Source organism: Martes martes (genome assembly GCF_963455335.1).
Source record: "Martes martes genome assembly, chromosome: 16".
Classification (NCBI taxonomy): domain Eukaryota; kingdom Metazoa; phylum Chordata; class Mammalia; order Carnivora; family Mustelidae; genus Martes; species Martes martes.
The window spans coordinates 64107391-64119767 of NC_137904.1; the positions used below are offsets into that span (position 1 = coordinate 64107391).

The window sequence follows — 12377 nt, forward strand, 5'->3', positions numbered from 1 at the left end:
CCAGGGTCTCCACCCCCAAGGCAATGGTCCCTGGAGAGTACAGGAGAGCCACCTCAGCCTCTCTCCTCCCCCAGCGCCCACTGCCCCCTGCAGGAGGCCTGAGCCCCCCTAGAGGAACCCAGGGAGCTGATGGGATTTCTGGGGTTCAGGGTGGGGCCTGACCTTGGGTCTCCAGCCATCTGTGGGCTGCCGGGACGGGGGCCTGACAGACCAAGGGGCCGCTCCAGCACCACCCGCCTTTATTCACTGGTCCTTGGACTCTGGGCACAGACACTCGGCTTTTGAAGGGCACAGGAAAAAAAGGGGCCCCGGTGACCATCCCAGCACATGGTACAGGGCCAGGGTCATCTTCACACCCCTACCCGTGGGGACACCCGTGGCCTCAGGGCTGCAGACAGCAAGGGGCTAGGCCCGGTCGCCCAGGACCCTTTCTGAGGGGGTGTTCAGTGCCATCCTGAAGCTGATGCAGGAAAAGAAGGGGCCAGGCTGGACAACGGGGTGAAGAATCAGATGCTCCCCAAGGTGTCCAGCCCAGAAAAGCGGCAGGGCTTGGTGGGGGGGTGCACAATGGGTATGGGAGAGGGCACCCCCATCCTGCCTCCTGACCCCCGCAGGGACAAGCCCAGTCCCACCAGCCTGGGAAAGAGGAGAGACCCCCTTGTCCCCCTCATGACCTTGGAAGCGGCCAGGGAGTAGGAGCTCAGGAGGTAGGAGCAACAGGAGGTGATGGGAAGTGAAGAGGAGCCAGTCAAGGCCCTGGACCGGGGGCGGGCAGAGCAGGCAGCTCCAAAGACGCGGCTCTGGGGAGAGCAGGGACCGGCAGGGCCTCCCCCCAGTGACAGGGGCAGCTGGAGACCCCGAGAAGAAAGGAGGGGACTCGGGGAGGAAGGGCAGGCCGTGGCCAGCGATCGTGCCCCTCCTGACCCTGGGGTTTACAGCTCCTCCCCCTCCCAGCATCAGGCGGCGCCCGGGTCTCCTGGAGGCCAGGGGAGGGACGCGGCGCTTCAGGACTTCTTGGAGTCCGGCGTGTTCCGGCGCTTCAGGTCACTCAGGTCGATGGGCTTGAAGGCTGTCGGGGGACAGACCGGTCAGTGGCGGCGTGGACGCAGAGGCAGGGTCCAGGCCCCGTCCCGCACCTGCCCCCGGCGGCCCGGGAACCGGCGCGCTGTGCCACGCTGTCTTGCAGCCCCCCCCCCCCCCAGGCCGGCTCCTCCGCTCACTCTTCAGACTGGGGTTAGGGACCTTCTCCACGTACTCCTCCACCAGGCCCCGCTCGCTGCCTGACATCTGGCTCCGCAGATCTCGCTCCACGCCCTGCCAGGCTGTGAAAGGCAAAGGGGTGGCATCAGCACCCCCAGTGTGGCTGGGGAGTCAGGCCAAGTCCAAGTGGTCAGGGCCCCTCCTCCTCCCCCACTCCCCAGCCCCCTACCTCAACGGCTTCGGGCCCCCAGGACTGCTCTCAGGACTGCTCTCGACCTGAGCTTGTCCTCAGAGCGCCCCTTCTCTGCTCTTTGCACTGCCCCCCCCCCCCGCCCTGCCCCGGCTCCTGGCGGGCTCGCAGACACACACGTGACCCAGCACTCTCCATCCTCTGCTCGGGCGCCCCACCTATCCCCCCCATCCCGGCACACTTGAGCACACGCACCCAAGCACACGCACCCAGCCACACGTCTCCACACGGCTGGGTCCTCCCAGAGCGCCCTGTCTTCCCGTCTCCTGCAGGGGCTCCCTCTCCTGGAGACCACTTGGCCCACACCACCGCTTCCTCCCCTGGGAGCCGCCACCCCCCACGCCCCACAACCAGACAAGGCCCCTGAAGATCAGGCCAGGCAAGAGCCCAAACTCTGGGATGGCACTGGGGGCTCTGGGGATTTCTCAGAGCCCCAGTCTTGGCTGGGGGGCCCCACGTACCTTCGTAAATGAAACGCACATTCTCCTCGTGGGCTGGGGTGAAGATCTCACTGCTGCTGGGGGGAGAGCGGGGGCTACTGTTCCTCTTGCCGTTGTAGACAACTCTGGAGACAGGGGAACTGGGGGGGCCCGGCACATAAGGAAGGGCTGGGGGTGAAGTGGGGCCCATCCCCTACCCCCCAGGGGAGACCACCCTGCTGCCTAACACCCACCTGGTCATTGCGGGGGTGTCTGGTCCTTGCACTCCACAGCCGGGTCCCCTCGGCCTCTGAAAAGGAAGCCCAGCCCCTGGGAGTGGGACAGTCACCCTCTCCATGGGAACTTCAGGGGAGGGGCGGGCGCGGGGCCCACCTTCTCCATCAAGCTGACGCCGGACTGCCGTGGGCTCACTGCCCACCCGGAAGCCCCCCAGGGGGGAGGACCAGCTACAGTCTGGGCAGAGTCAACCAGCTGGAGGCTGAGGGCCGGCAACCTGGCCTTGAACTCACAGTGCCCTCCTTCCGGGCAGCCCCCAGCTGCTGGACCACCCCTACCCAGGGAGCCCCTTCCCCCACGGTCCATGGCTTGGGATGGCTCCAACGGCAGTGCCCAGATGCCCCCTTTCCAGAGTCACAGAATACCTCTTGTAAAATCTGGGTCTGCAGGGGAGAGCCGCAGCGACCCCAGCGAACCCCAACTCTGCCCTCCCTGCCCACAGGGCCTGGAGTGCTGTCTTCACCGAGCCTGGTTCCCATCTGTAAAACAGGGACAGGCTTCGTGGGGAGGACCAGCTTGCGGGGCCCTGAGGCCAGGGCACGAGTGAGTCGGGGCACTGGACGCAGCAGGAGGAAAGGTGTGAGCCTGGAAGAAGCTGCCAGGCATGACACGGGCACAAAGACCCTGGGCTGCCGCCTATTTCCAGCCTCTCTGTGGACTCCGGTTTTATAGCCCAGGGAGAAGGCTCGGCACTTTTTTTTAAGATTTTATTTACTCGTCAGAGAGAGTGCGAGCGCACAAGCAAAGGGAGCTGCAGGCAGAGGGAGAAGCAGTCCTCCCGCCGAGCAGGGCAGGCTCGGTCCCAGGACCCTGGGATCATGACCCTAGCAAAAGGCAGACGCGTGACCCACTGAGCCCCCCAGGCGTCCTGGGGGCTGGTATTTTTAGGCTCAGTCTCAAACCAGCCAGGGAACAGCACCCCCTCTCTCTGGCTGACAGCAGAGCACAGAGTAAGGAAGTTGCCCACACAGAGCCAGTCCCAGGCCTGGCCTGGCCCCAGAACAGATGACCCTAGGTACTGAGGGCAGACGGAGGGGGGCCCTGAGCTTCTGCCCCCCTCCCTCCTAGAGCCCAGAGCATAGAGATGCAGCCCTTCCCAGAGGACCAGAAAGCTGTGGGTCCTCGCTCTCTGGTTTACTCAGTCCTGTCACCAACCGTCCAGCCTTTGAACACCTGCACAGGTAACCACAAGCCGAGAAAGCAAGACAAGAACCACAAAAGAGCACAAAACCAGCTTACTGGGCGACACACCCCAGCCCAGGCCCCACTCCACCCACCCCACAGAACCCCAGTCCCTCACAAAGGGACTTCTCCTTCCTTGGACTCGGGGGTCTTGCTGCCCTTTCCCAGGCCTCAGCCCCCCGAACACTGGAGCAGAGAGAAAGCCCTTTCTGGCCCAAGGACACCCTGTGCCACTCAAGGGGCTGTCAGCAGTCGCACAAGGTGGGGAGCTCCCATCACATGACAGGACGGAGGAGCCGGAGGACCAGCCCCTGCCTGGCCACAGCCGGTCCCTGGCCCCCTCCTGCCCAGGCACCGTCAGTCCTCCCGCAGGTTGTGCTCCGCGATCCGGGAGGCCCTGCTGCACGGCCCTGCCCTTCCCGCCTCACCTGGCCCCCTGCAGGGCTCTCCCCACCAGGCAGCCTCCAGGGACCACCCAGCCTTTGCGGGCATGTGACCTCATCTTAGGGTCCCCTACTCATCCGCCCCGGGCCAACTCAGGTGCTCACCCCCTCTTGGCTCCCGTCACAATGTCTGCCCATGATGCAATGGTGGGGCTCTCTGGACACCTCACCTGCTCCTCTCCATCTTTGCAGACCCAGGGCCTAACCTGGGCTGGCCCCAGAGCAGCCGCCCTGCAGGGCCTGAGCCTGTGACCTGAGCCCTGGGCCCACAGAGCACTCGGTCCCCACACTGGGGAGCCAGCCCCACTGGGCTTCCTGACTAAACCAGCAGCATGAGAAAGTCACATCAGTTCCCTGTCCCAGACCTGCACACCTGTCACAAAGGCCCTCCCATATGGATGTCCTAGTTCAGCTAAGGTTTCTAGTGCCCTGGGCAAACTGGACAAACACGGGCCTTTGTATCACACATCCAGGAGCTCTCACGGCCTGGAGGCCTGGAGAACAGACAGAATGACCTTTTAAAAAGGAACCGCCTTCTGCCTCCTCTCCCAGCACAAAATCTACCCCACCAGGCCGACTGCTAGAGCCTGTGTCTTATCAGCCTGTCCTCCCGGACCGAGAAACCTCTGTGCCTCCCAGGCCTCACTCCAGCTCAGCCTCCCTCCCCTGGGCCTTTGTCACCAACATCTTGTACAGGCCCCACCCCCACCAGACCCTGCCATCATCTGGCAAGACTCAGCAGCAGCAGGAGAGGCAGCCTCCCGGAGACAGAAGGGACAGTGACCCGCCACTCCCTCACCCACCCCACCGCCTACGGTGACTGGGCGACTGGGCCTCCAATCCTGATGCCAAAGAAACTTCCCGCTAAAAAACACAATCAATACGCACCCCCAGCCATCCTGGTCCTGGGTGTGTGCCCAAGACAGGGGCCACGCAGCCGCTGAGAGGTGCCCGGGAGTGGCCAGAGAAGCACCACTCACAAGCATCCGATGGAAGAACCACTAAGAATGGGGGTGGGGGTCGGGCCTGCTCCCGCCCCTGGAGAGGGACGACACAGCTGGGAGCCTGAACCGCGTGAGAGCGGGAGACACAGCACTGAGGGAAGGACAGATGATGGAAGCCTGGGGACACGGGCGCCCTGGGAGCAGCCCCCAGCAGAGGGCCAACCACAGAGGCTCCGACGGGAGAAAGGGAGCGACGTCAGTGGGCAGACCTCTAAGGGGACAGCTGGAGTACAATCTGGACCTAATCGACCACCGGACCTGCCAACATCTCCCTGACCTCAGCAGGCACGGTCTGGGTGGAATGAGGGGAGAAGGTGGCAGTCAGCCAAGGCTGCCCGTCCGTGAGCGGCAGCTAGGAAGGGATGCCGGAGGCTGGCTGACCATGGGGCATCTCCGACGAACCAGAGGGACACTGGAGCGCCGTTGACCGCCACAGAAAGTGCTGAGTGGGGCCACGAGAGTGGCAGGGTGGAGGGGTTGGGTGACCACCCCAGTACAGGCCTGGGGGAGTGCCAAGGACACCTAGCAAGACAGGCCGAGCCATGGAGGACCACGGAGCCTCCAGTCCAGGAGGACGGGGACCTGGTGCTCAGGGGAGGGCTGGGGGCGAGGGCCGGGGACAACAGCCTAAGGGAGGGCAGGCCCTTATCACAGAGCACCTGGCTTGCACCACTTCCCAAACCACCTCCCTCCTCCTCCTCATTTGCTTTCCCTCTTCTGCTCACAGGACTAGAGGCACAATTATTTCCTCAGCTCTGGGGCACCTGGGGGGCTCCGTCAGTTGAGCATCTGCCTCCGGCTCAGGTCATGATCTCGGGCTCCCGGGATGGAGCCCCGCGCCAGGCTTCCTGCTCAGCGGGGAGCCTGCTTCTCCCTCTCCCGCTCCCCATGCTTGTGCTCTCTCTCTTTTGCTCCCTGTCAAATAAAAAAATAAAATCTTTTAAAAAAAGAAAAGAAACGGTCGCATCTGGCAACCGCTAGCACGTCGATGTTTGCCATGTCCTTCCAGTCTGGGTGACCGTGATGAGAGGGACAGCTCAGTCACTGGTGTCTCAGATCTAATGACGCAACGACGGTCTCCCCTCGGCCCACAATCCCACCATCAGCAAGCCCAGAGCCAGCCTTCCCAGAGCCTCCAACGCGCTCTCCCGCCACCTCTTCCCATTCGCAGCCACCCCCCATCCAACTAGACTCCCCCCAGCCCCGGTCCCGACAGCCCTCCCCAAGTAATTCCCTACCCTACATGCCCTGGGTCCTCTAACGCCATCAGGCCCTCAGTGTGGCCCAATCTATTCCTTCAGGTGTGTCTAACAGCTGGGCTCCAGCTCACGCCCAAACAGTCTCTGAAACAGAACCGCCTCTGCCAACTGCCATCACCCCAGAGAACCATGCGCCGCCCCCCACACCGTGCACGCTGCAGGGCTCGACTCTTGTCCACGGCTGTCGAGCTCATGGGGGCCGGCGGCTGCGTGCTAGGCACACGGCAGCGTCCAGAACCGTTCTGTGGCTGGAGGTCATCCATGCTTGCTCTGCGGCCTCCAGGGATATCCCTGCCTTCCTGGGCCTGGGAGTCCCCGTCTAAGCCAAAGCAGCCCCCACGGATGTGCGCTAGGCTCTCCTGCTTGACAAGAGACAGGACAGTCACAGGAAGAACGCACTGACGGGGCACTTCTGGGAGCGGCAGGCCACCGCTGACTACGAAGCACGATCCAGGACAGTCCTGGGCACCCAAAATGCAGAGCCAGCCCATTCACAGGGAGGCAGTGGCCCAGGAACTCCCAGCACGTGTGAAAAGGCAGCAGTGCCACCAGCCACAGCAAGCCACCGCCGCCTAGCAAAGTACGGTCTGAACCCCCAGTGGCTCCCAGGATCTGAGCCTCCAGGGCCGCGGCAGCCAGGGCCGGGCCCAGATAGCTCAGCTCACCTGAGTACCTCAGAGCCCGCTGATGCCCTTGCTGGCACCCTGTGGCAGGTCCCTGGACACCCTCACATCAATGTGGTTCTGCTCAGGGACAAGGAGGAGTCTCTCCGGATGGATACATTTTGTACCTTGCTCTTGGCCCAGGAACCAAGGAGACCTCCTGGGGGGAGGCAGGGCATGGGGGCACCTGAAGGCCGGCCCTCAGCCCCCAGTCCCAGACTTTCCAACACACAAGCGCATGTGCAGAGACAGGAGAGGAGAGGACACGCGCTCGTCCGGAAAGGCAACAGTGAGGATTCTGGAGTTAGAAGCCGTGATGCAGACGGTAGTCGTTCTGCGCTCCTCGGGAACTTCTTAGATTCCACTTTCCCCCGACGCTCCGCGTCTCGGTGGTACCCGACAATCCCAGCCACGAAGACTTCCAGAAAACGACCTACTATCCCCGCAGGCACCAGAACACTGCTGTGCGAGAACCCGCAGGGGCGCTCCCCTGAAGACCCAGGCAAAACCTCTAAGCAGTGCACCCTCGCCCTCCGCCCTCCTTCCTGGCTGGGGCAGCAGCTCCCGCCCCAAGCAACAGCACTGAGAGCGTGCACCCCCACCCCTGACCCAGAAACCCACCATCCCCTCCCCTCACCCCAATCAAGCTCACTGTCCTGCCGGACGCGGCCCCTGCTCCCCGTCCTCCCCACTCCGAAAGCTCTCTACCCAGAACTCACGCGCGCTCCCCACTGCCAGCTGGGGGGGCCGCTCGCGGTGTCCCCTCCGCCCAATACTCATGCTTGAGATTCAGCTAAAAGACCGCCTTTTCTCGGCAGCCTCCCTGGGGCTGGCCAGAGCGCAGGACATAGGCTCCGCCATACCCCCTGTCCACCACCAACCGCGGCAGCCCCCGGGGCGGCGTCAGGCCCTGCAGCCCAGTGAGCTGGCTCCCCGGGGGCCGGGCCCAGCTCACCCCCTTTGCGCCCCGCACCTAGCCCCGCACCACCGGGCCTGCGGGAAAGGCTGGAAAACGGGAAGGAAACGCTGCGGCGGGGCCTGGCCAGCTGCATCCCAGGAGCCAAGAAGCATCCTCAGGACTGTCCCCTTTGGGGAAGGGGGGAGGCGGGACATTTGTCCACCGCGGCGGCGGCTGCTTCAGAGACCGAAAAGGGCGGGCCCCGGCTGCCCCTCCCGAGCCCATTCTCCCCGGCCGGCGGGGCGCCCGGTCCCGAGCGCCGCGCGGACCAGCCCCGCCACGTCCCCACGGCCCCTCCCCGCCGCCCCCTCCGCGCCGGGCTGCGCGCCCCCCAGCAGGCCCAGCGACTTGGGCGCAGCGGACCGAACGCGGCGCCGGCTCCCGGCCCTGCGCGACCCCGCCCGAGCCCTCCCCGCGCCAACCGCCGCGCCAGGGCGGGCCCCGGCCGCGCCCGCCCCGCCCCGCCCCCGCGCCCGCCTCACCTCGCCCCCGCGCCCGCCTCACCTCGCCCCCGCGCCCGCCCCCGCGCCCGCCCCAGCGCCCGCCTCACCTCACCTCACCTCGCCGGCTCCGCCGCCGCCGCCGCCGCCGCCGCCGCCACCGCCGCCGCCGCCGCCAGCAGGGGCCCGGCCGGAAGTGACGTCACCGCCGCGCGCAGGCGCAGGCGCGGGGAGCGTGAGGGCCACGTGACGGCCGGCGCACGCAGCAGACGGGGGCGGGGCCTGAGGCCGGGGTGTTGCGGTGCCGGCGCGCCGGGTGTCCCTGGCCGGGGTGCGGCGGGGTAGGGCGCGCGGGGTCTGTGGGGTCTGCGGGGTCTGCGGGGGGCGGCGGGGTCTGGGGCTGCGGAGCCGCGGGGAGCGCAGCCGAGCGGCTGGGGCGACGGCGTCCGGGGGGCCCGGGGCTGGCGCGGTCAGACAGCTCGGAGCCCGGAGCCCCGAGACTCTGGCCGCCTGCGTTGGCGCCGACGCCCGGACCCACGAGCCGGTGTGGACGGCAGGGCCCGCTGGCCGCCGGGAGCGCGGAGCTGGGGCCCGTCCCCAGAAACCAGGCTACCACCAGGGGCTAGCGAATGACGTTTATTGAAAAAGTAAAAAGAATCCCAATAAAAAATTCACCTGCAGAAAAAGCCAGGCCAGAAGGGGGGGTGCCCGGGCACCGGGGTCCCACCGGCGGGCAGTTCCGAGCACTTGGGGGGTGGGCGCCCAACTTCTCCAGGCAGGGCCCGAGCCCTGGGGGCGGGGGGGCGGGGCGGGGGTGGCTCAGTCCATCGTGGTCCCCTTGAAGAGCTCCACCAGGTCCTTGAAGTCCGGGTCGATGAGGTCCGACGGCAGGTCTCCGTCGTCGTTGGCGGCGTCTCTGTCTGCCCCCAGCGAGATGAGGTACCTGGGGGGCCAAGGCGGCGGTGGGGAGGTGGCCGAGGGCGCTCTGACCCCACCCCGGGCCGCGGGCTGCCGCTGACGCACACCCTTGTAGGGTTTCTGCAGGAGGGGCGCCGAGGAGGGAACCTGACCAGGCGGGAACGACTGTCCAGCCCGCCGGGAAGACGGCAGAAAGGAGGTTCCAGGAGCTCCTGGGGTTCTCAGCTGGACCTGGGCTGCCCAGACCACATCCCGGAGGCCCCTTGAGGCCAGAGCGGTGGGGATGGAACCGCGGCCGGACCCCTCACCTGGCTATGTCCGGGTACCCGTCGCTGCAAGCGATGTGCAGGGGCGTCCAGCCGGTCTCGTCCCGCTGGTGGATGTCAGCCCCGTACTTGACCAGCAGCTTCACACACTCCAGGTTCCCGGAGAGCACAGCCTCGTGCAGGGCGGCCAGGCCTGCACAGGGCACGGCCAGGCAGGAGGGGTCAAGGCGGAGCCTTCCCTGGACACCCCACAGACCCCGCGCTAGGCCACACAGGCACTCACCTGAGGGGTGGATGGTGTCCAGGGCGACCTTCCGAGCCCGGATGAAGCGCCCCACCTGCTCCAGGTCCCCTTGGCGGATGTGGTCCAAGAACAGGACGTCGTTAGGGAAGCGCACGCTGCGGTCGGCCAGCAGCCGCCTGCGCCGCTGCCGGGGGCTGTACCGGGCATAACGGCTGGTCCTGCTGGGCATCCTGGGTGCTGTGGCGGGCCCGCCGTGTGGGGACCCTGCTGCTCGGGGAAGGGACGTGTCCGGCCGGGATCACACCGCGCATGCAGTCTCCGCCGCCGCCGCGCTCCTGGGCCGCCCGGCGCCTCCGTCTTATATAGGATCGCGGCGCTATATAAAGCTGCGCAGTCATGCTCCGGCCGGGAGGGGCTGAAACGGAGCAGCGCCGGCCCTGCGCGCGGGATCATGTTCAGTGGTTCATCTTTCAGCCCACCTGTTGCTGTGCCCCGGCCAAAGGGGTCAGATCCTTCCTGGCCACTGCTGTCTGCCCCACAGCTGGGCCCAGAAGGTGCCTTACAGAGGGCAGGAGAAGGCACTAGAAGGACAGGACCCATGAGGGAGGCGAGCGGCTACAAGGTCATGGAGAGGGCCCGGGTACCTGCCAAAGGCACGGAGACCCAGAGAAAAGGCCATGGTGTCCGGTGAGGGTGGCTGCGTCCACCTCCTGGAGAACAGGAGGGCTGCCCCCCAGCCGAGGAGGAGGCACAGGGCCCTGACCATGCCAGAGCAGGTCCAGCCCTACCTGTATCCCTCCTTGTCACTTGTCACCTCCTCTCAGGCTTGCACCATGCTGCCCTCCTCCTCAGAAACTTCCCAGGTCAGAATCCAAATAAACACCTCGGTTCCCGGCTGCCCAGCCCAGGCTGCCCTGTTTCCCTCCATCCCCACGTCCCCACCCCCCACACTTCCCCTGCTTCCAGGCTCCTGCCTCTCCGTGCCAAGGACACTCGTGCTCCCACTTGAGAGAGCATGCCATCTGCTCCCCCAGGAGGGGCCGTTACACCCCATGGGGTGTGGGCTCTGCTTGGCCTAGACACCTGTGGGAGTGGAACCAGCAGAACGCTAAGGAGATGCCCAGCCAGCTGGGCCAACACGAGCGGTCCTACTGTGGCCACCAGTGTGTGGAGGTGGCCCGGCTTCACTGGAGAGAAGCAGTAGACGTGAGCACACTCCCAGGAGCACGCTTGGGGGCTCAGGGTCAGCCCCCACGGCACGTGAGGCTGGCTGGCTGCGTTTATTAGGGCGGCTGTCCAAGTACCAGACTGGGGACTTAAACCTGATTTTCTCGTGGTTCTAAAGGCCAGAAGCCCAAGATCAAGGTGCTGCAGGGTTGGTTCCTTCAGAAGGAGAATCTGTTCCAGGCCCCTCTCCTGGCTTTTGGTGGTGGTCCTTGGTATTTTTCTGGCTCGTAGATGTATCACCACATCTCTGCCTTCAGGTCCACGTGGTCTCCTCCCTTCCTGTCTGTGTCCAGATTTCCCCTTTTTGTAAGAATCCCAGTCACTGGATTCGGGTCTTCCTATTCCGGCATGACCTCAGCTTGACTGATCACAGTTGTGACCGCTGTGTTTCCAAATAAGATCACAGTCTGGGGTTCTGGGGTTAGCACTGCCACATTGGACGATCAGAGGGATGCGGTGCAGCCCGTAACGTGGGCGCGATCCTCCTGGGTGGTCACCCAAATCCTGAATGAGGACAGAGCCCAGATGGATGGGCACTGGGCACAGGGGTGGAGCAGGCAGCCTGCTTACCAGCAGCCTTGTGTCACCAGGCTGGTTTGGATCCAACAAAACCAAATCAACAAATGTGTTTAACACCCTCTAGGTGCAAAGCCTTGGGCCAAATGCTGTGGAGAAACGGGGCAGTACCTTGGACAGACTGCCGCCCCAACAAGTTTCCCCAGCCCTTTCCAGAGCCCCCGCCTGCTGCTGCTGGGGCCCGATACAGGGCTGGTGCCCACTGGCCCTGCACTGCAGGCTCAGAGGCTAGTGCCAGCTGATCTTAACTCCTGGTCACTTGGGAGGGGTCAGTATAGCTTCTGGCTGGTTTCCAGGAGAAAGAACTTTCCTTTGATGTGAAGATTGCCTATTCTGGTGTTGTGGAAAGTTGTGTCTGCCCTCCCAGAACCCCGGATACAGCTGCCAAGGGCGCAGCCCTTCCCGAGAGTGACCCAGCTTTGGGCTAGAGACAGGCCGGTCCGCACCAGCCTGTTGGCGACCTCAGTGATGCAGCCCCTGGTCGATCTGACGGAGGCGGGCTGAGAGCTTGGCGGTTTGTGGCTTTGGCGTTTCCGTTTGGATCAGAGAAGGGACAGGTGCCCAAAGCCCCTTCCTGCCAGTCACAACAGACCCCCCGAAAGGTATTTAATGTGCTTTTTATTCTAGTGAGGACACGGGACTGTCCTCTAAACCAGGGGCGTGACCTGAGGCATCTCCTTTTGGAAACCTTTGGTCAGAAGCCAGGGCTGAGCGTCTGACGCGAGGGTGTTTGCAGAGCCTCCCTCTCCCACAGCCACGGTGGAGCCGAACCGGACCGGTCCAGCTTGGCCCCTGACACCCACGGGCACTTGTGAAGTGACCTGGTTTGTACGACGCTAAGCTTCTGCCTTCTAGAGCCTTACAGCCAACTAAGGCATTTAATTAATCCAAGAAGCTTACTCTGAAAAGTCCAAGGAGAAGCGGGAACCCGAGGGCCTGTTAGGAGAACAGGTGCAGGCCTATTGCTGGGTGCTCTCCTGCCGGCAGGCTTTGAGGCTGGAGGACCTCAAGGGGCTGGTGCGAGGCCGGACA

The 12377-nt window shown here is 64.8% G+C and overlaps 2 protein-coding genes across 6 annotated transcripts; both read right to left on the minus strand.

Moving 5' to 3' along the window:
- Positions 1-222: 222 nt before the first annotated feature.
- On the minus strand, positions 223-8312 carry MCRIP1 (MAPK regulated corepressor interacting protein 1). 5 transcript variants are annotated; one of them, XM_080825572.1, is made up of 5 exons: positions 8235-8312; positions 2124-2179; positions 1912-2030; positions 1221-1322; positions 223-1069 (listed from the first exon to the last, which is right to left on the minus strand). In XM_080825572.1, the coding sequence occupies exons 2-5, from the start codon at positions 2129-2131 to the stop codon at positions 1005-1007; spliced, it is 294 nt and encodes a 97-aa protein (XP_080681698.1). In that variant the 5' UTR covers positions 2132-2179; positions 8235-8312; the 3' UTR covers positions 223-1004. The 5 variants fall into 5 exon arrangements, with proteins under 5 accessions (XP_080681698.1, XP_080681696.1, XP_080681697.1 ...); XM_080825570.1 differs by having other exon boundaries at positions 8230-8296; XM_080825571.1 differs by having other exon boundaries at positions 8225-8286.
- A 418-nt stretch (positions 8313-8730) lies between these two features.
- PPP1R27 (protein phosphatase 1 regulatory subunit 27) lies at positions 8731-9897 on the minus strand. The gene is made up of 3 exons (XM_080825568.1): positions 9582-9897; positions 9341-9491; positions 8731-9057 (listed from the first exon to the last, which is right to left on the minus strand). Exons 1-3 carry the CDS (start codon positions 9769-9771, stop codon positions 8934-8936), a joined length of 465 nt encoding a protein of 154 aa, XP_080681694.1. The 5' UTR covers positions 9772-9897; the 3' UTR covers positions 8731-8933.
- Positions 9898-12377: the final 2480 nt, after the last annotated feature.

Excerpts from the sequence above, each read along its gene's own strand:
- MCRIP1 (XM_080825573.1), bottom strand. The coding sequence starts at position 2,645 with ATGGGAACCAGGCTCGGTGAAGACAGCACTCCAGGCCCTGTGGGCAGG. Across the intron at positions 2,180-2,531 it reads AGACCCAGATTTTACAAGAG|AGGCCGAGGGGACCCGGCTG; the intron begins GTATTCTGTGAC and ends CTTCCTTTTCAG. Across the intron at positions 1,323-1,911 it reads TGTGCGTTTCATTTACGAAG|CCTGGCAGGGCGTGGAGCGA; the intron begins GTACGTGGGGCC and ends TGCCTTTCACAG.
- PPP1R27 (XM_080825568.1), bottom strand. The coding sequence starts at position 9,771 with ATGCCCAGCAGGACCAGCCGTTATGCCCGGTACAGCCCCCGGCAGCGG. Across the intron at positions 9,492-9,581 it reads GGACACCATCCACCCCTCAG|GCCTGGCCGCCCTGCACGAG; the intron begins GTGAGTGCCTGT and ends TGCCCTGTGCAG. Across the intron at positions 9,058-9,340 it reads GGGTACCCGGACATAGCCAG|GTACCTCATCTCGCTGGGGG; the intron begins GTGAGGGGTCCG and ends TTGGCCCCCCAG.